At 38.1% G+C, this 21,845-nt stretch overlaps 1 protein-coding gene across 1 annotated transcript in view; it reads right to left on the bottom strand.

Annotated features, from left to right (window-relative positions):
* Window positions 1-21,845, bottom strand: part of LOC126184483 (dynein axonemal heavy chain 5) — a 976,026-nt gene that overhangs the window by 140,786 nt on the left and 813,395 nt on the right. The window contains exon 62 of the mRNA XM_049926874.1: window positions 9,652-9,905. Within this exon, the coding sequence (XP_049782831.1) occupies window positions 9,652-9,905 (254 nt within the window). The remainder of the gene's footprint in view (window positions 1-9,651; window positions 9,906-21,845) is intronic.

The raw sequence follows: 21,845 nt of genomic DNA, 5'->3' as shown, positions 1-21,845 counted from the left end.
CACAATTATATGACGCAGAAATTTTCAGCTATACAGGTAAGTTTACGTAGCTGTGGAGCAGCGAGACACATTCCGCTGGAGACGGTATCAGTGAGGTAATTATTTTCTGCTGCTACACAAGTTCATGGTTTTTCTCATTATTAGGTAGTGTAGGGCACAGAATGCCAAAAATGTCGGCCTTGCACAAATTGTATCAATAAGATATTTCTCCCCCCACCCCCCCACCCATCATGAACCATAGACCTTGCCGTCGGTGGGGAGGCTTGAGTGCCTCAGTGATACAGATAGCCGTACCGTAGGTGCAACCACAACGGAGGGGTATCTGTTGAGAGGCCAGACAAACGTGTGGTTCCTGAAGAGGGGCAGCAGCCTTTTCAGTAGTTGCAGGGGAAACAGTCTGGATGATTGACTCATCTGGCCTTGTAACAATAACCAAAACAGCCTTGCTGTGCTGGTACTGCAAACGGCTGAAAGCAAGGGGAAACTACAGCTGTAATTTTTCCCGAGGGCATGCAGCTTTACTGTATGGTTAACTGATGATGGCGTCCTCTTGGGTAAAATATTCCGGAGGTAAAATAGTCCCCCATTCGGATCTCCGGGCGGGGACTGCTCAGGAGGACGTTGTTATCAGGAGAAAGAAAACTGGCGTTCTACGGATCGGAGCGTGGAATGTCAGATCCCTTAATCGGGCAGGTAGGTTAGAAAACTTAAAAAGGGAAATCATCATCATCATCATCATCATTTAAGACTGATTATGCCTTTCAGCGTTCAGTCTGGAGCATAGCTCCCCTTATACAGTTCCTCCATGATCCCCTATTCAGTGCTAACATTGGTGCCTCTTCTGATGTTAAACCTATTACTTCAAAATCATTCTTAACCGAATCCAGGTACCTTCTCCTCGGTCTGCCCCGACTCCTCCTACCCTCTACTGCTGAATCCATGAGTCTCTTGGGTAACCTTGCTTCTCCCATGCGTGTAACATGACCCCACCATCTAAGCCTGTTCGCCCTGACTGCTACATCTATAGAGTTCATTCCCAGTTTTCCTTTGATTTCCTCATTGTGGGCACCCTCCTGCCATTGTTCCCATCTTCTAGTACCTGCAATCATCCTAGCTACTTTCATATCCGTAACCTCAACCTTGTTGATAAGGTAACCTGAATCCACCCAGCTCTCGCTCCCATACAACAAAGTTGGTCGAAAGATTGAACGGTGCACAGATAACTTAGTCTTGGTACTGACTTCCTTCTTGCAGAAGAGTGTAGATCGTAGCTGAGCGCTCACTGCATTAGTTTTGCTACACCTCGCTTCCAGTTCTTTCACTATGTTGCCATCCTGTGAGAATATGCATCCTAAGTACTTGAAACCGTCCACCTGTTCTAACTTTGTTCCTCCTATTTGGCACTCAATCCGTTTATATTTCTTTCCCACTGACATTACTTTCGTTTTGGAGATGCTAATCTTCATTCCATAGTCCTTACATTTATGATCTAGCTCTGAAATATTACTTTGCAAACTTTCAATCGAATCTGCCATCACAACTAAGTCATCCGCATATGCAAGACTGCTTATTTTGTGTTCACATATCTTAATCTCACCCAGCCAGTCTATTGTTTTCAACATATGATCCATAAATAATATGAACAACAGTGGAGACAGGTTTCAGCCTTGTCTTACCCCTGAAACTACTCTGAACCATGAACTCAATTTACCGTCAACTCTAACTGCTGCCTGAGTATCCATGTAAAGACTTTTAATTGCTTGCAAAAGTTTGCCTCCTATTCCATAATCTTGTAGAACAGACAATAACTTCCTCCTAGGAACCCAGTCATATGCCTTTTCTAGATCTATAAAGCATAGATACAATTCCCTGTTCCACTCATAACACTTCTCCATTATTTGCCGTAAGCTAAAGATCTGGTCCTGACAACCTCTAAGAGGCCTAAACCCACACTGATTTTCATCCAACTGGTCCTCAACTAATACTCGCACTTTCCTTTCAACAATATCTGAGAAGATTTCACCCACAACGCTGATTAAAGAGATACCTCTGTAGTTGTTACAATCTTTTCTGTTTCCATGTTTAAAGATTGGTGTGATTACTGCTTTTGTCCAGTCTGATGGAACCTGTCCCGACTCCCAGACCATTTCAATTATCCTGTGTAGCCATTTAAGACCTGACATTCCACTGTATTTGATGAGTTCCGATTTAATTTCATCCACCCCAGCCGCTTTACTGCACTGCAATCTATTGACCATTTTTTCCACTTCCTCAAATGTGATCCTATTTCCATCATCATTCCTATCCCATTCTACCTCGAAATCTGAAACATTACTGATCGCATTTTCACCTACATTGAGCAACTCTTCAAAATATTCCCTCCATCTGCCCAAGGCATCCACAGGATTCACCAGCAGTTTTCCTGACCTGTCCAAAATACTTGTCATTTCCTTCTTACCTCCCTATCGAAGACTGCTAATTACACTCCAGAATGGTTTTCCAGCAGCTTGACCCATAGTCTCCAACCTGTTTCCAAAGTCTTCCCACGATTTCTTCTTGGATGCTGCAATTATCTGTTTGGCTTTGTTTCTTTCTTCAACATAACTTTCTCTGTCTACCTGGGTTCTGGTATGTAGCCATTTTTGATACGCTTTCTTTTTCCTTTTACAGGCTGCCTTGACTGTATCATTCCACCAAGCTGTTTGCTTCATCCTACTTTTACACACTACTGTTCCAAGACATTCTTTAGCCACTTCTAGTACTGTGTCCCTGTACCTTGTCCATTCCTTTTCCAATGACTGTAATTGACTACATTCAACTAGCTGGTACCTTTCTGAGATCGCTGTTATGTACTTGTGCCTGATTTCCTTATCCTGAAGTTTCTCCACTCTTATCCTCCTACATATGGACCTGACCTCCTGCACTTTCGGCCTCACAATCCCAATTTCACTGCAGATTAAATAATGATCAGTGTCATCAAAGAATCCCCTGAATACACGTGTGTCCCTCACAGTCTTCCTGAATTCCTGATCTGTTATTATATAGTCAATGACAGATCTGGTTCTCCTGCCTTCCCAAGTATACCGGTGAATGTTCTTATGTTAAAAAGGGAGTTTGTGATTACTAAGCCCATACTGGCACAGAAATCCAAGAGTTGTTTCCCGTTCCTGTTGGCCTCCATATCCTCTCCAAATTTACCCATAACCTTTTCATACCCTTCTGTTCGATTTCCAATCCTGGCGTTAAAATCACCCATGAGCAGAACACTGTCCTTGTCCTTTACTCTAACAACTACATCACTGAGTGCCTCATAAAAACTATCCATCTTATCTTGATCTGTCCCTTCACAATGCGAATATATTGACACAATCCTAATTTTCTTGCTAGACACTGTCAAATCTATCCACATCAGTCGTTCGTTTACATACCTTATAGCAACTACGCTGGGTTCCATTTCTTTCATGATGTAAAGCCCTACACCCCATTGTGCTATTCCTGCTTTGACTCCTGACAGGTAGACCTTGTATTCTCCCACTTCCTCTTCTTTCTCACCCCTTACCCGAATGTCACTAAAAGCTAAAATGTCCAGCCCCATCTTACTTGCAGCCTCTGCCAGCTCTACCTTCTTCCCAGAGTAGCCCCCATTGATATTAATAGCTCCCCATCTCATTACCATTTGCTTGCCAAGTCGTATCTTAGGAGTCCCTGGTTTGTCAGTTAGAGGTGGGACTCCGTCACCTCCAAAGGTCCGAGGCATTTTGCTCTGATTGTTGCCAGCATCATATTTATAGTACCAGGGAAGCAGGTTGCTAGCCTTACTTGCCCCGAGTCCCATTGGGTTTTACCCCTAACGGCTGAGGGACTAACCGGTGGATTTGGTAATCTTTGCCGTATGAGCACAAAGGTGACCACGACTCAGAATATGTCCGAGATGCCCAGCCTTATTCCAAAGTAACTGGTATCCCGACTGTCGGGACCACTTACTTGGCCACTCATACGTTGCCCGTGGTTCATGAACTAGGACATGACTACAGGAACCCACACCATGAACCACTGGGAAATGGATAGGTTAAATTAGATATAGTAGGAATTAGTGAAGTTCGGTGGCAGGGGGAACAAGACTTCTGGTCAGGTAAATACAGGATTATAAATACAAAATCAAGTAGGGGTAATGCAGGAGTAAGTTTAATAATGAATAGGAAAATAGGAATGCTGGTAAGCTACTACAAACAGCATAGGGAACGCATTATTGTGGCCAAGATAGATATGAAGCCGACGCCTACCACAGTAGTACGAGTTTATATGCCAACTAGCTCTGCAGGTGACGAAGAGATTGATGAAATGTATGATGAGATAAACGAAATTATTCAGACAATGAAGGGAGACGAAAATTTAAGAGTCATGGGTGACTGGAACTCGATAGTAGGAAAAGGAAGAGAAAGAAACGTAGTAGGTGAATATGGAATGGGAGTAAGGAATGAAAGAGGAATCCGCCTGGTAGAATTTTGCACAGAGCATAACTTAATCATAGCTAACACTTGGTTCAAGAATCATGAAAGAAGGTTGTATGCATAGAAGAAGCCTGGAGATACTGGAAGGTCTCAGATAGATTATATAATGGTAAGATAGAGATTCAGGAACCAGGTTTTAAATTTTAAGAGATTTCCAGGAGCAGATGTGGACTCTGACCACACTCTATTGGTTATGAACGGGAGATTAAAACTGAAGAAACTGCAAAAAGGTGGGGATTTGAGGAGATAGGACCTGGATAAACTGAAAGAACGAGAGGCTGTAGAGAGCTTCTGGGAGAGCATTAGGGAACGATTGACAAGAATGTGGGAAAGAAATACTGTAGAAGAAGAATGGGCAGCTTTGAGAGATGAAATAGTGAAGGTAGCAGAGGATCAAGCACGTAAAAAGACGAGGGCTAATAGAAATCCTTGGGTAACAGAAGAGATACTGAATTTAATTGATGAAAGGAGAAAATACAGAAATGCAGTAAATAAAGCAGGCAAAAAGGAATACAAACGTCTCAATAATGAGATCGACAGGAAGTGGCTAAGCAGGGATGGCTAGAGGACAAATGTAAGGATGTAGAGGCGCATATCACTACGGGGAAGATAGATACTGCCTACAGGAAAATTAAAGAGACCTTTGGAGAAAAGAGAACCACTTGCATGAATATCAAGAGCTCAGATGGAATCCCAGATCTAAGCAAAGAAGGGAAAGCAGAAATGTCTATACAAGGACGATGTTCTTGAGGACAATATTATAGAAATGGAAGAGAATCTAGATGAAAATGAAATAGGAGGTATGATACTGCGTGAAGAATTTAACAGAGCAATGAAACACCTAAGCCGAAACAAGGCCCTGAGAGTAGACAACATTCCATTACAACTACTGACAACCTTGGGAGAGTCAGGCCTAACAAAACTCTACCATCTATTGAGCAAGATGTATGAGGCAGGCGAAATACCCTCAGACTTCAAGAAGAATATAATAATTCCAATCCCAAAGAAAGCAGGTGTTGACCGATGAGAAAATTACCGTACTATCAGTTTAATAAGCCACGGCTGCAAATTACTAACACGAATTATTTACAGACGAATGGAAAAACTGGTAGAAACCGACCTCGTGGAAGATCAGTTTGGATTCCGTAGAAATGTTGGAACACGTGAGGCAATACTGACCCTACGACTTATCATAGAAAATAGATTAAGGAAAGGCCAAACTACGTTTCTAGCATTTGTAGACTTAGAGAAAGCTTTTGACAATGTTGACTGGAATACTCTCTTTCAAATTCTGAAGGTGGTAGGGGTAAAATGCAGGGAGCGAAAGGCCATTTACAATTTGTACAGAAACCAGATGGCAGTTATAAGAGTCGAGGGACATGAATTGAAGCAGGGGCTGGGAAGGGAGTGAGACAGGGTTGTAGCCTCTCCTCGATGTTATTCAATCTGTATATTGAGCAAGCAATAAAGGAAACAAAAGAAAAATTCGGAGTAGGTATTAAAATCCATGGAGAAGAAATAAAAACTTTGAGGTTCGCCGAAGACATTGTAATTCTGTCAGAGACACCAAAGGAACTGGAAGAGCAGCAGAACGGAATCGACAGTGTCTTGAAAGGAGGATATAAGATGAACATCAACAAATCAAAACAAGGATAATGAAACGTAGTCGAATTAAATCGGGAGATGCTGCAGGAATTAGATTAGGAAATGAGACGCTTAAAGTAGTAAAGGAGTTTTGCTATTTGGGGAGCAAAATAACTGATGATGGTCGAAGTAGAGAGGATATAAAATGTAGACTGGCAATGGCAAGGAAAGCATTTCTAGAGAAGAGAAATTTGTTAACATCGAGTATAGATTTAAGCGTCAGGAAGTCGTTTCTGAAAGTATTTGTGTGGAGTGTAGCCATGTATGGAAGTGAAACGTGGACGATAAATAGTTTGATGAGGTGAGGTATTGAATAGAGTTGGAGAGAAGAGAAATTTGTGGCACAACTTGACTAGAAGAAGGGATCGGTTGGTAGGGAATATTCTGAGACATCATGGGATCACAAATTTAGTATTGGAGGCCAGCGTGGAGGGTAAAAATAGTAGAGGGAGACCAAGAGATGAATAGACTAAACAGATTCAGAAGGACGTAGGTTGCTGTAGGTACTGGGAGATGAAGAAGGAGGTGAAGAAGCTTGCACAGGATAGAGTAGCATGGAAAGCTGCATCAAACCAGTCGCTGGACTGAAGACCACAACAACAACAACAAGATATTTCTTTAGATACACACTCAGTAGATGGATGAGGTCTACAGTGAGGATTCTAACTTCAATTTAGTTTTGGTTAACCCTGGTTAATCCCTCTTTCTTCCATTGCGTTTTACGAAAGTCCTCGTTACAGCGAAACTTTAGTTATTGTAATCAGATGGTGTTTACTTCATGTAGTTCAAACGTAATATAAAGGAGTTCAGGGTATAAAAATGGTTCAAATGGCTCTGAGCACTATGGGACTCAACTTCTGAGGTCATCAGTCCCCTAGAACTTAGAACTACTTAAACCTAACTAACCTAAGAATATCACACACAACCATGCTCGAGGCAGGATTCGAACCTGCGACCGTAGCGGTCTCGCGGTTCCAGACTGTAGCGCCTAGAAACGCACGCCCACTCCGGCCGGCAGTTCAGGGTATAAAAGCAGGGTTATGATCTCATATGAATTCCCAGGTTAAAGTTACTTAGAGGCTTTCAACGGTGGCTTGCGGCGCACAGATGTTGATTTATAGGTTGATTTGTGCCTTCACGATTCCTCTACTTTTGGATGACTCCTACAATTCTTCGTTCCAGACTTCTCTATCCGTGACCAAATCTTCATACAAAATTTGTAGGTGTGTTTTAAAATGGCTCATTTCTCAATCATAACTTGTGTCTTTAGACATAACACGTTCCATTTCATTTCTCTGACTACCATTACGCACCTCCCACAGAGGTTGACATTGTTGACAGTTGCGTAATAAAGTAAAAAGGTACTGAATGTCGTAAGTAACTAACTTATCATCCTTTCCACTGTGCAGAGTTCTCAGGGTTACCAAGTGTTGCTCTGAAATCTAATACCAGGAAGATCTGTTTCTCTACATCTAGACTGGAGACCTCGTAAGACAGCTGTCTGCTTTACTGTTACAATAACGACATCTGTTGGAAGGATACCGTGCCAAGTTGAGTATAAATGCTATGTTACCTGCAGCCCTTCCAAAGAAAAACACCTCTTACGTATCTAACGATGACTATCTTACAAGATGAGTGATCGAGACAGCATTAGCTTAATTTACCAAGAATTTCTATCAGTTTATAGTCAGTACTCAATCCAATATACACAAAAGCTTGTAGTCTTATGGATTGCCTCTCAGACATTAATTATTATGCCGCCACATTCCTCGCTAGATTCTGAAGAAATGTTTCTTAAGAAATCCAGTTTTTAACATGTGATAGGATAACACCTTAGCTTCATAGCAAACACATAGCGTTCGTGCGACGATTTCAAGGAAGAATGTCAGTACTATCTCAGTTAGTGTAAGAATTTCGGAAAACGTAATGTAGTATTTAGGCCTTATCCCTGTAGTCTTCTGTTTTGATGCTATTATGATCAGTAGGTGGCTGTGTAGGGGGCTTTGATCCGTTTACTGATTTAATATAGCACCAAAATTTCTTGAATTTTTTTCAGACTGGTAAGTGATATAACACTTTCGAATTCGTTTTCGAAATTAATTCCCTGAGTGCTAGTTCCTTGACATCAGCTATATTAGATATAAATCTAATACCCAACAGTGACTTGAAAATTTGTGCCGGTCCGGGACTCGGAACCCGGATTTCCCGCTCATCGCGACCGGACCGCTTCGGCCAACTGCGCACGCTCCCAGATCGATACCAACTTCCATGTGTCACACTGTCAAAGTCCTGATATCGTAGTTCACTAAATTAACCACGTAATGGTCTCAAAATTACTTGGATCCTCACAAGAGGGAGAATGAGACAAAGAGGAATCAGACCATTGTTGTTGTCGTCGTGTGGCCGCTTAGCCTTGTAATGCTTTCATGCATGTCTGAAAGAACGGACACTGTTGACGATCGAAAGTTTTGGGAAATATTTTTGAAATTCTTTCAGACATGCATGTAAGTATTACAAGCCTATGCTGGAACACGACGATAACAACAGTGTTCTCGATTCATTGTTGTCTCATTCTCCCTGTTTTGGGAATCTAGGTAATTCTTCGAGGATTAAGTGGTGAATTTTATGAACTATGACATAAGGAAGTAGACAGTGTGACTTACGGAAGTTTAGGTCGATCCGGGGAGCACGCATGGATAGCCGCAGTGGTTAAGGGGACTGCACGCGATAAGCGGGAAATCAGGGTTCGAGTCCCTGTTCGGCACATCAAGTTTCATACGTCACTGTTGGTTAGTAGGTCTACACCTAACACAGCTTCTGTTAAGGAATACGGAGTCAGCGAATAAATTTCGAAAATATTTCGTACAGCTGTGAATCGTCAACAGTGTATTTTTTCAAACATGCATGTAAAAAAAAAAATATCCTAGGACGCTCACGCCGTATCTCATTACGCTAATTTTAGCTACGTTCTTTTTTATTTTGTTTCCGGAGTGGCTTTCTGACATGGCTCTCGAACCCCGACGCGTTTTTCCATCCCTCACGACTTTGCTCCGCATGTATCTGTCAAAGGTGTATGGTACAATACTCTTGAACTTTGGCCGATACATTCAGTCTCAGACACTATTGTATGTTGTTGACTGTTCAGGTAATCTGAAATCCGTTTCATGTTACACTTACCAAGCAGAAATATGATAGTAAAACGTCGTTATGCTCATAGACTCCTTTCTCTATGCTGAGTTTAAAAGTTCGAGTCTGTTTCTAACAAGGTCTAAGAGGTTACCATCACGAGTCGATCCTCTGATTAACTGCTCCACGTAATTTTTGCATTTAGAACCATTTCAGTCAATTCCATGTAGCTACTATTCGCCATAATGATTTGAGTCTCCCATTCTAAAGCTGATAAGTTTAAGTCTCCCCCAAATACTACAACAAGACCACGAATTCTCAGATATACAAAACGGTCTATCTCATGTATAATGTGATCTGGTGGACCTACTTTGTTATGGAATTATCGAAAATGGTGAGGAACTGCTTGAGGGAGTTCTGGTACATGACGTTGACGTTGCTCATCTCGACGATGAGGAAGTAGAGGATGGAGCCGCGCGCCGCCACGGCTCGGAACTCCTCGCGCGCCACCGTGATCTTGCGCTCTGTGTGAGCCGCCACCTTCAGCTTCTGGTTCACCTGCTCAGCCGTCGTCTTCGTTTCCTGCAGAACCCGTATCAGCGCTTCGTCGTCCACCAGAGAGCCCTGCAATCAGATTTCTCTTTCAGGTGCGACTGAGCTCACTACTCAACCAGCATGCTTACGAAAGTTTTAAAAAAAAACCTAGTTAGATGTGGGGTTACTATAGTTGGAGTCACGGACAATGGCGGTCGAGTTTAGAGGTGTTCTGCCGAGGCCAACTCAAGCAATCAAGTGGGCTACTAGTGTGTCCTGTTACACTTTTCATTATCAGTAAAGCATGAATAGACACAAGAAATCTAATGGCAGGAATTGAATCTGTTACATTCTATTTCCTACTATGTGAAATGAACTGAATGGGAGGGTGGAGATGCAAGTATGACAAAAGAAAGAAAAATAAACATACTTCGTAGAGTAAATAAACAAATTCCTGACAATCCATGGTGTTGCCATGGCATTATCTGTAAGTTACTGAAAACATCATCCTCAACAACATCAGAAGCTGCAGCATCACCATCAGCAGCAGTAATACCATCAACAGCACTTTTGAAGGATAAGAAGTCAATAGAAGCAACATTGTGTAGTACTGTGAGGAAACGAAAAATCATGCCTGCTCTTCATCCAAAGGATTTTTTAGTCAAGGACAAAAAGAGAGAGAAACCTTCAAGGTAAGGTTTCTTAATCCTCCACCAAAATATTCTCTCCATGAGAAATAAAGTCCACTAAGTACAAGTGGAACTACAGACTATAGACAACTCTTTGCATCACAGAAGATTGATGTGACGCACCTTACATAAATCCTAATGATTTAAACTCTTATAATCTAGCATTTCAGTGTAGCAGAACCTTTATGTGGGATGGTTGGTCATGCATGTATGTTAAGGAAGGCATTATGTATGAAGTCAAAAATGACATAATTTCATTAGGTGACGAAAAACATATAGAAATATTAGCCAGAAACATATGGGACACAAATATGTTCCAAAGCCTAACCATATTACATATACATCGTTCTACTAGCAGTGATATGGAAATTTTCATCACAAAACTGCACCTTCTGGGAGGTAATTGGGCAGAATATAGAAACACTTACAACTACAACAAAGGGTTATACATATTATATTAAACAGTAACTAGAGAGCTCACTGCAGAGTGCTGTTTAAAAACTTGGGTATCCTGACAGTTCCATGTGAATACAATTTTCAAACAGTGAGATACATAAAGAAAAATATTGACCAGTACCCAACCAACAGTTGCTTTCACAAACATGAAAATACATCTGGCCACTACTTACACCTCCACAGGAAAAACAAAGTAAAAATCAAAAATAGTGTGCTACATAATGAAATAAAATTGTACAATAAGAACAGTGAGATATCTGTGAAACTTGATAACATGAGAAAGTACAAAAAAAGAAATAGTATCTTTGTAGAGGGCTTCAAACTTATGTGTCAGTCCTAAGCTTCTTAGCCGGCCGCGGTGGTCTCGCGGTTAAGGCGCTCAGTCCGGAACCGCGGGACTGCTACGGTCGCAGGTTCGAATCCTGCCTCGGGCATGGATGTGTGTGATGTCCTTAGGTTAGTTAGGTTTAAGTAGTTCTAAGTTCTAGGGGACTGATGACCACAGTAGTTAAGTCCCATAGTGCTCAGAGCCATTTGAACCATTTTGAACCTAAGCTTCTTCACTTTCCTTGAATCGACTTTGGACTTACTTGCCTCATCATTACGCATTTTCTCAAAATTTTTAATGAGTATCCTGTTGGCACAGAGAGATACATATTCCAGTTTGCTTAATAATGTGTTGTGAAGCAAACACATACATTCAGCATTGTCCACTGCTTTCACTACTTTTGACGTGCATATCTTCTGAGAAATGGAAAGCTGTTTGCCACATGACATAAATTGCTGAATAAAGTCATTCAGAAGCAGAGAGACTGTATGCCACACTATTACAACTGTGATCACTACTGTCTCTGTAGGCAAAGTCAGTTTACCCCTGTCCATTTCCTTCACAAAGTTGTAAGAAGAATCTACCCCAACTTCTTTGTTCAGCTGCAACCATTCAGTACATTTATCACACTTAGATTTCTGAAGGGCTTTCCTAGCTGCATAACCTCCTATGTATGGCAAAATAGGTAACATGTTAGGTGGAACATCATCCATACCGAAGTTGATGTCCATAATATCAGAAAAAATGTTGATGTCAATATCATAGTCTAGCTGCTGTTGGGCAGGAATTATGTGTTTCAAGTGTACATTATCATTTTGAGCTGCAAACAGTACATCATTTTTGAATCTTAATTTTCTTTCATTTTCTAAAGCTTGGATGTAGCTAGCGTAGTAATTTGCCCCCACTCAACTGTCGGTAGCACCCAAAGCGGCCCTCTAAATCATCACTTTGAAGTTTTCCTAGCAATATGTAGTCAATGTCATATTTCTCAAATAAGTATGGAATTATCTGCAGAAAAGATTCAGTTGTTAATATTAAAGACTGGAATGTCTGTTTTGTTAAAGCATCACTTATTGGTACAGATACTCTCCAAACTTTTAGCCAATGACACAGATTATTTAGAAATGTCACCTGATTGTCTATTGTCTTCCTGATGGCTTCTCTGTAAGGATAATTGAATCTCTGGTCTTCAAATACATTTCTAACATTCACGATCTTCTACCAGTTCACAATCACCTGAAGGAAAGTCACTGTCTGATTTATGTGCTCAGTAACATTAGGCATATCCTTTGTTGCATGTTTCAAAGCTACTATGTTATTATCATTGAAAATTTTCGAAGCTAATTTTACATTTTGTTTCTGAATAGACGATGGATACTGCACTGTAGCTGATAATGTGTGGCCATATTTGACTGAAGAGTTTCTTTATTTCTCATATACCAACTCCAAATGCTTATACTGTGCTGTCAATATTACTGAATGATCAGTCATGTCAGGATACTGTAACACTTTATTAACACTTCTTTTTGTCTGCCAATTGTTCCTGATACATTTCATAATGTGTACAGTGTCAAACATAAAAAAAAGTGTCCTGGAAGAATCTAGAGGGTGTTAAATACTGGGTTGGAGAATTCTACTTGGGGTGAACAGTTCATATGCTTTCCTGTTTACACTGTTGTTATCCGCTATCAGACTAACAACTTTGAAGCCCACTCTTTCCACCATGCACAGAACATTACTGATCAAAGATTTCACCTTTCACTTGTCATATTAGCTATTGGTATAATTGCTACAACATCAACATATTTATACAAAGAGAAGAGACCATAAAAACCTGTGCTGTTTTGGCACACGTCTCAGGATGAAAAAGCTACTCCCATGCATTGAGCCAGATTTAAATAAAAGTTGTGGTTGCACATAAATCTCATCTAACAACAGAGACGCTAACAACTCATGTTTTTCTAAATATTTCACCCTGTTTTCTAAATAAGGACTCGTTTGAACTGATGAAGTGACTAACTGGTAATTACAAATTAGTTTCTGCAGGGTTCGTGGGTGGGGTAAAAACATTAAATCACATTTCCTCAAGGCATTGTATGCACTGACAGAATGTACATGCAAGCAGCATGCCACTATCATGGTGTTGTTGCCATAGTGTCTGTTGTTTTTTGAGATTTATGATACATGGAGTTGTTCTACAATGAATTTCAGTTGTGCATTTTCATCATAATTTGGGATAGTCTGCAAGCAATTAACTGCAGAGTTTAATTTATCTGTAACAGTAGGCAAAATTACCCCTTTCTCAACCATTGACATTACATTTTCTAAAACGTTTATGGAAGTTAATTTCTTCACATCACTGATGGATGCATTAATTGCAAAATGAATTCCTTCACTAACATTTACTCTAAAGCTCAAATCACTATTAAGAGTGATGAATGCAGTAACACAAGGTATTCCCCTGTCTAATCCCAAAAGACAGATATGCAATTTTCCACCATCTCTAATAACAGACCAATTGTTGCTGCAAATTTTCTGGCCTTCTAGAAATACAGAAATGTCATTGAGACACGAAAGTGAATTTTGTTGGAGGTGTAAATTGTTGCCCGCATCTCGTGGTCGTATGGTAGCGTTCTCGCTTCCCACGCCCGGGTTCCCGGGTTCGATTCCCGGCGGGGTCAGGGATTTTCTCTGCCTCGTGATAGCTGGGTGTTGTGTGATGTCCTTAGGTTAGTTAGGTTTAAGTAGTTTTAAGTTCTAGGGGACTGCTGACCATAGATGTTAAGTCCCATAGTCCTCAGAGCCATTTGAACCATTTTTTTTGTAAATTGTTTGACTCAATACTGTCTTGAATAGCTTTTTTAAGATTATAGTCTTCCACATCAGCAAGACGTCTCACTTTTGTAGTTGATTTAGAACAGTATGAGGAAGTGTTGGGAAAAATAGTTGGCACAGCATTTTCGGTGAGTTTTGGGATTATTCTGGGAAATTCTTTCAGTTGTCCTCTGTCCATAATTATGTCCACTCGAATTACAAATGATTCATCGAAGTGCTGTACACAAATATTTGGCCGTTTTAGTTTGGTTAAGTCTGTTGGGATATTTCGAAGCTACAGTGCACGTCGACTTTCACCAGATGCAAAGAAAATGTAGTCGTTCTCTCTGTCTTGGAATCATAATTCGACCGACAGCCGAACACACTACATCGACATGGCATTTCAAGAGTTCCAGAACTAGAAATAAAATGAAACCGTATTTCAAAACATTGTCTCGAAGTTACAGTGAGGTGTAAGATCTCGAAATCACGTCAGGATAAACACTTACAGACGGTTAGAATCTTCTAAAGTAGTAAACGAAGATGCATTTGAGGTTAACATACCTTGCTTACAATAATCAATGTTTCGCACACAACACCATAAATATAACAAATTGTGGATACATCACCACCACACATACACATATACACACACATTCTGTTGATGCACTTAGTTAAACTCCACTTTTATAGTACAAAAAAGAAACACAGGAAATAGCAATGCTCTTACACACACGTTGCTTCCGCTAGCAAAACAAGACTCCGAGTGTGACGTCACGTTCACGCGCCGGGGCCTGTATTTCTCGTTGGCCTCGTGTTCTGCGCACTTATGTAACGCATTCCCCGACAGCCGTGTTCGGTAGTGTTCTGAGCTGACTGTGGTAGTCAGTGCGAGCATTCAACATGAGCGTAGCAAGTTATCAAGTGAACTTTTATTCCAGTTGTTGCGAGCTATCATCGCTGATGGTGGTGCTAAGCAACAAATTCTACATGAGCAAGAGAGAGAGACATACTTCATAGGATACACGCTTTCTTCAAACGCAAAACATGTGTATGCGCGTTCTGCAGCTGTTGCTTAGAATCAGCAACAATGCAATCCCCGTCAGAGCCTCGGTCGGTACAAACCACCATCGTTTGCGATGCAGCCTATAGTGTTTTAAAATTTGTCATTTGTTACTGTTACAACAATCGTATCACACAAACTGGTTGAGTGGATCTTTCACTCAGAGAGTTTAAAGTAACAGAGATGTGAAAAAATGAAATACAATAAGGTATTCATTATTTGACTTTTAATTACTTTTGCGAAGGCAAATCTCAACAATAGTGACTTGAAGCGTTTCGTTTGCCCTTTGATAATCAGTCACCTTCAGAAAGGAGGATTTACAATTCGTTTGCAGAGGGGAAACTTCTGTCAGGTCGACCAAAAAGTATTGGTGTTGTGTGAAGCATGACTGAAGAGGATGACACTTACAGTAAGATACAGGTATGTCGGTTTGATTTTGCATGAAAATTTAGCCGCCAAAAATTTCTGTTGCTGATGGATAACAAACTATATGATCGAAGGTCAAAATAGGCTTGTATGAATTGGATGAGGAAATGCTCAGAAAAGTCGACAGAGGAAATGCAAAATCTGGATGCAAATATTTAACAGGATACAATACTTACACAATACCTGATACAAAAGTTGGAGCACCCACAAAGAGAGGTGGAAACGGAATGGAACTTTAGGGAGTGAGAGGATATGTGATGTTGTTTCAGTGATCAGTATGAGGTTGTGCCCCCTCTGGCCTGGATGCATGCACGGATTTGGTTGGGAAGTATGTCATAAAGCAGTTGTATCCTCTCCTGAGGCAAGCTGGTTCACAAATGTTGTAGCTGGCCCTCTAGAGCATGGGTAACGGAGTAGATATATTTTGCCAGTTCTGGCACACTAATGCAGTTTTACATTTTCTAAGTAATTTAACTGATTTTTTTAAAAATTCAGTATATTTAATTAAATCAACCGATTTTTATAACATTAACTAAATTACCTATTTCTTACAATAAAACAACTAAATACAATAAACAACTGATTTCTAACTTCATTATTAAATTTACTATGTGATTGTAGCATAATAACATCTATTAAATAATAAAATTAAGTTATTTTTAAAAAAATCACATTGTGAACCTAAGTAAATTAATTAAAATATATTAGTTAACAAAAGTAAATTATGTTAAAAATTTTAGTTTTTATTTTTTCTCTCTTTCTAAAAATGTTTCAGAAATGTATATAAGCATGAAGTTCACACTTTTATACTTTTTAAAGTTTTTCATTCATTCATATAGAAGCAAATATTAATAATTAAAAATTTTCAGTGAGTAATCTATGTTGTGCATCATAAGTAAGATTCATTTTTCTATACATAATTACATAATCAAGTGTATCATTTGGAATTTTATCATTAAAAATTGCACAAAGTTTCATATTTGTTTTTTTGTGTAGTTATAACATTTTTTCTACATGTGATTACATAAATTGGACAATTAGTTATAAACAAAATAGATTAATATCAATATCTGATTTTAGTAAAGTAATGCTTTTAAAATCTAAAAATGCATCACAGGCTTTTAGAAAATTATTTGGTGGATTAATATTCCACATTTCTTAAGGAAAAACTTCATTTTTACTATTTTTTAAATATATATTCTGTAGTTTAACATGATCATATAATGATGAATCAACTAATTGATTATTTTTTCGATTTGTTTGAAAAACAAAAAAAAGAAAATATGGCATATCAAATTCTATAGAATTATGGTAATTTGTTGCATCTAGTAATCCAGTAATTTCTTCTGATTGAAATTCATAAAAAGAAGTAGGAATTTTAGGATTTTTAAAAATATTTTCACGTTGTTCAAGTTCATAATTTGGTTGATATTTAACAACTGGTACACGAATTTAATAGATTCTATAATAATTGTACCTTCTTTAGGAAGAGTATCTTTTATGTCAACACTAGCATCATTTTTATCAAACCAACATAAAATTAAATCTCCAGAAGATGAACTATGTCTAAAAACTACAGTTAAGTTTCCTTCAAACATAATTTCTTTATAATTTTTAAAAAATCCTCTAAGTAATGATAATGGATAAAGTACTTCATTTGTTTTACTATTTATTTTCGTATATTAGGAATATGTCCTTCTAAACTTATTTTGTCAGTAACAAATGAAGTTAAATGTAGTAAAACTGATGATGAAATAAAAGGATGATAAATTCTAGATAATATATTATTTCCTTTTTTATTGTTATAAAGTCAAATAATTTAGTTATAATTATCAATTATCATTTATTTGATTTTTCATTACAAGTTGGATAATCTATACCATCATTTCCAATAATACTAAAATTCATAAACAATTGTGCATGATTTGGATGTAACCAACCACCACCAATATTTATATCAATTTCTGTATCTTCGTTAGGAAAATTTAAATTATTTTTAGTTTTTTTATTAATAGTAAATGAACAAAACTGATAACTTTAAATTTTATTCATGATTTATTATGGAAAAAATTTATTAAGATATTTTCAAAATAACTTACAGTAGCACCATTAAAGTCAATTAAATTATCATTTTTCATCAGTTATAGTGAATTCTAAATCTTCAATTGTATTAAAAATAGGAACATTTAAAAGGTAATTTGGTTCATAAATTATTGGTCAGCCAAATTCTGCATTATGTTTTAATGAAGCAATAATATTAGTTTCTTTATGAAAATGATCATTATGTTTTATATACATTCCATCAGCAAGATTAAAATTTATGTGAATTAATTCGAAACGAATTATTTTAGGAACATCTTTAGCTACAGCTTTTTCATTAGCTTGAACAATTTGATTATTAAACCCAAGTAAACTTCCAATACTATCTGCTATATCCATAAACAATTTTACATCACTTTCAATAACAATTCTGTTTAAAATTACATCTGCTTTAATGTATATTGTTTCAAAGGTATAATTTTTTAAAATTTTTAAACTATATTGACCTACAGGAATCTCTATTGTTTCTCCATCACAATAAATTTATTATTTTTTGTTGCAATATTTGGTGTTAAAAAGTTGAATAAAAACTAACTAATGAAACATTAGTATAATTATCACATATTGGAATAGTTAATCTTTTTCTAAGTGTAGAAGATTTATCACTAAGTTGAAATAATCTACTCATTTACTACTGAATAATTATTAATAAATGAAAAAAAATTTGAAAATGAAAAAAATATTAATAATTGAAAAATATAAATAAATGAACAAATTATTAAAAAATGAACAAAACAGATTGAGAACCTAAAGTAAGAATTCCAGAAAATAATTAAAAAAAACATGGTAAATTATTACCAAGTTCTATAAGATGTAAAATAATTGGACCAAGTGGTTGTGGATAATCAACATTAATGATTGATAATTATATTTTAGCTCCAGGAGGGTTAAATTGTAATAAAATAAAATATTTGTGTGTTTATTCAAAAAGTTTAGATCAACCAAAATATCAACAATTTAGAAAACTAAGTAAAAACAATTGAAGATAAAATTAATGAAAATAATGGTAGTTTTATTGAAAATAATGAAGAGTGTATTCCATTAGATGAATACAAAGACAATTCAGTTCTTGTATTTGATGATTTTATTTTAGAAAATCAAGATACTGTAAGAGAATATTTTACTAGAGGAAGACACAAAGATATAGATTACTTTCATGTATCACAATCTTATTCAGAAATAACAAAAAACTTAGTTAGAGACAATTTAAATTTTTTAAATAATTTTAGAAGAGATGATACAAATTTATATCATATTTATCGTGAATCTGTTGGTGTAGATTTAAAGTTTAGTAATTTTAAAGAATTGTGTAGTAAATGTTGGATAGATGAATTTGGTTTTTTAACAATAGATATGTCTAGAAAACTAAATGAAGGTAAATTTAGAAATAAAATACAACATTTCTTAAAAACATAAATACTGAATAAAAACTTTAAACATTTCTTAATGACGTGAACATTAAATAAAATTATTAAAAATTTATCATTATATAAATATTAAACAAAAACATTAATATGAACATAACAAAAACATAATTAATTTTTTCTCTGCATTAATAAATATTTGCAAATTATGATGAAAAAGTTGTTAAACAAGCTAAACAAAATAGAATGAAATCTGAAGAATTAAAAGTACAATCTAAACTTTGGAAAAAGCAAAAAGGAACAGTATATGAAAAATATAAAAAGGAGGATTAACCTGTTATTGATGATATTGAAAAAGTAAAACAAGTTATTGAAGGTTAAGGTGGACTCGAATCTCTGGTGGGAGGGGCCGTACAGACCATGACACTATGCCTCAAACCACGCAACCACTCGGCGTGGCTAAGCAGCTTGTCTCCATCCTACATCACAGGTGTCAAGGAGCTGTTGCCCTGGAAGCCGACAGAGTCGCGCCCTCCTATCGGAATGATGAAGAAGGTATCGGGATTCACCAGACCATGTGACACTCTGCCACTGTGCCAGTGTACGGTATGAATGGTCATGTACCCATTTCAGTCGTAGTTGCTGATGTCATGTTATTAACATTGGCACATGTATGGGTCGCCAGCTACAGAGGTCCATCGTTAGGAGCGTTCGGTGTACTGTGTGTTCAGATACACTTCCACTCTGCCCACCATTAAAGTCTGATGTTAGTTCTCCCACAGTTCGCCACCTGTCCTGTTTCACCAGTCTGACCAGCCTACGACGTCCGACATCTGAACTGCTCGTTCCGAGCCTCCAGGCCATCACAATGTGCTCTTGGTGAAACTCAGATAGATTGTGTGCCTTCCCCATTTATACAAGGATAGCACACTCACTGATATTAAATGCACCATATGTGTGTCTGATTAGCAGCCATTTCTTGCCATGTGACGCTGCTATCACCTGGAGGGATTTGTATCGATAGTAGGTCGATAGTCATATGTTCTGTTTGATCAGTTATTATTAATTTGAATGCATTAAAAATGTATAAAAATTAAAGGAAATATTTTGAAAAGTAATAAAATCATTTATACCAAAGAATGTTTCCTTTCACTGGTTTTGTGAAAAATCGTAAAAGGCGGTCGTTGTATTTACATAAACTATTTTGTGTGATTGCCTTGTAGCAGAGATCCCACTTGATGCACAGTGAAACCAATTCTGGTTTTCGTTTCTCAGAAAGGATACTAAAACAACTTAAGCGCATTTTTTATAAAAGGCTGGGGCCATAAGAATGCTATGTCTTTTGTATTTACCCTACCATTAAAAATAGAACCCATGTGAGTTTTGCTGTACCAAAATGGCTTTAAAATGATGTTTTAAAATACACTTGTGTCCACAAGTTAAGGGTTTTCCGAGATTTACGTAAATCATGACAGCTTTGCGACGCAGTGTAAGACTACACTAGGGGTGGCCAAGATTTCAGCTCATGGGCTATGCGTGGACCTGAACGGCAAAGCACTCAGCCTCGCTTCACATTTCCCCACCACCACGCCGCGCTGTCTGAGCGCGAGGCGGGGGAAGAGGGGAAAACAGCAAACGTGCTGCATTTAAATGAAGTACAGTCGTACTGCATTCAGCTCGGTTTTACATTTCACATCAATTATTTTCGGCCAGCTGAAGACATAATTTTTATCTGGTACACACTCTCTCCATAGAGACGCAGACAATTTCACAGAGTTTCACACATAAGTTACTACGTAATCGTGGCTTATTTAGTTTCATAATCGAAAAAAATCTTCCACACAAATATGCCGAAAGAAATACAGGGTGTACATAAAGTCCGGGAACACTTTCAATTATTCATTGTACAAGAACCAAACACTGTACAGATATCATATATTTTGTCTGGTTGACAACTATTTGATGCATTTACGTTTTAGTTTTTATTCCTATGACATTTCTGTTTGACGATGGCACTTTTGATCAGACGTTTTAATCCATGGTGTGATTACATGTATTCGATATAATTTTTTATTCTGATGAAGGTTGCCATAGTACAGACGAAACTGTGGTCAAGTGACAAAGAATTTTGTGAAACCGAAGTGGCTGTATATACTAAATACCTCAAGTACTAACTTCTCCTGTGGACGCTGTCTCTTCTGCAGGTACTACTAGCCCCTCATACCCATCCACTTGACTTTGTAGTAGCGTGTCAGTATTGTGTCTAGGCGTCCTGTATAGTGTAGACAGGGACCAGGGAGGACTCAGGGTGTTATACCCATTCTTCCAGCAAACACGTTAGAGGTGCTGCCTTTCACTGAATCTGAAACTGAAACTGAGACGGTGGAACTCACTTTAACTGTTCTGGGGAAACCTGCTTTGTCCCATGTCAAGAGGAGGCAAACACACAAGGTTAGTGTGCTACTAATCGTCGTCAGTTGAAACGTATGGCGGATAATGGTACTCCTTACGGAACTGGCCGCAAGGCAAGGGAAGGAACACTCAGTGTTTATGGCTGGAGGCCCCTTTCAGCATGCTGACGAGGCTATTCCGGCAGACTTTGAGGAAACAGTGTGTGACCAACTACACATTGTGGTGTACGTTAGAACAAACGATGCCTGTCTTCTAGACTCTGAGGTTCAAATGGTTCAAATGGCTCTGAGCACTATGGGACTAAACATCTGTAGTCATCAGTCCCCTAGAACTTAGAACTACTTAAACCTAACTAACCTAAGGACATCACACACATCC

This window comes from Schistocerca cancellata, chromosome 4, assembly GCF_023864275.1.
Source record: "Schistocerca cancellata isolate TAMUIC-IGC-003103 chromosome 4, iqSchCanc2.1, whole genome shotgun sequence".
Taxonomy (NCBI): domain Eukaryota; kingdom Metazoa; phylum Arthropoda; class Insecta; order Orthoptera; family Acrididae; genus Schistocerca; species Schistocerca cancellata.
Note: the sequence above shows the minus strand (reverse complement) of the source record. Positions and strands in the feature narration are given on the sequence as shown.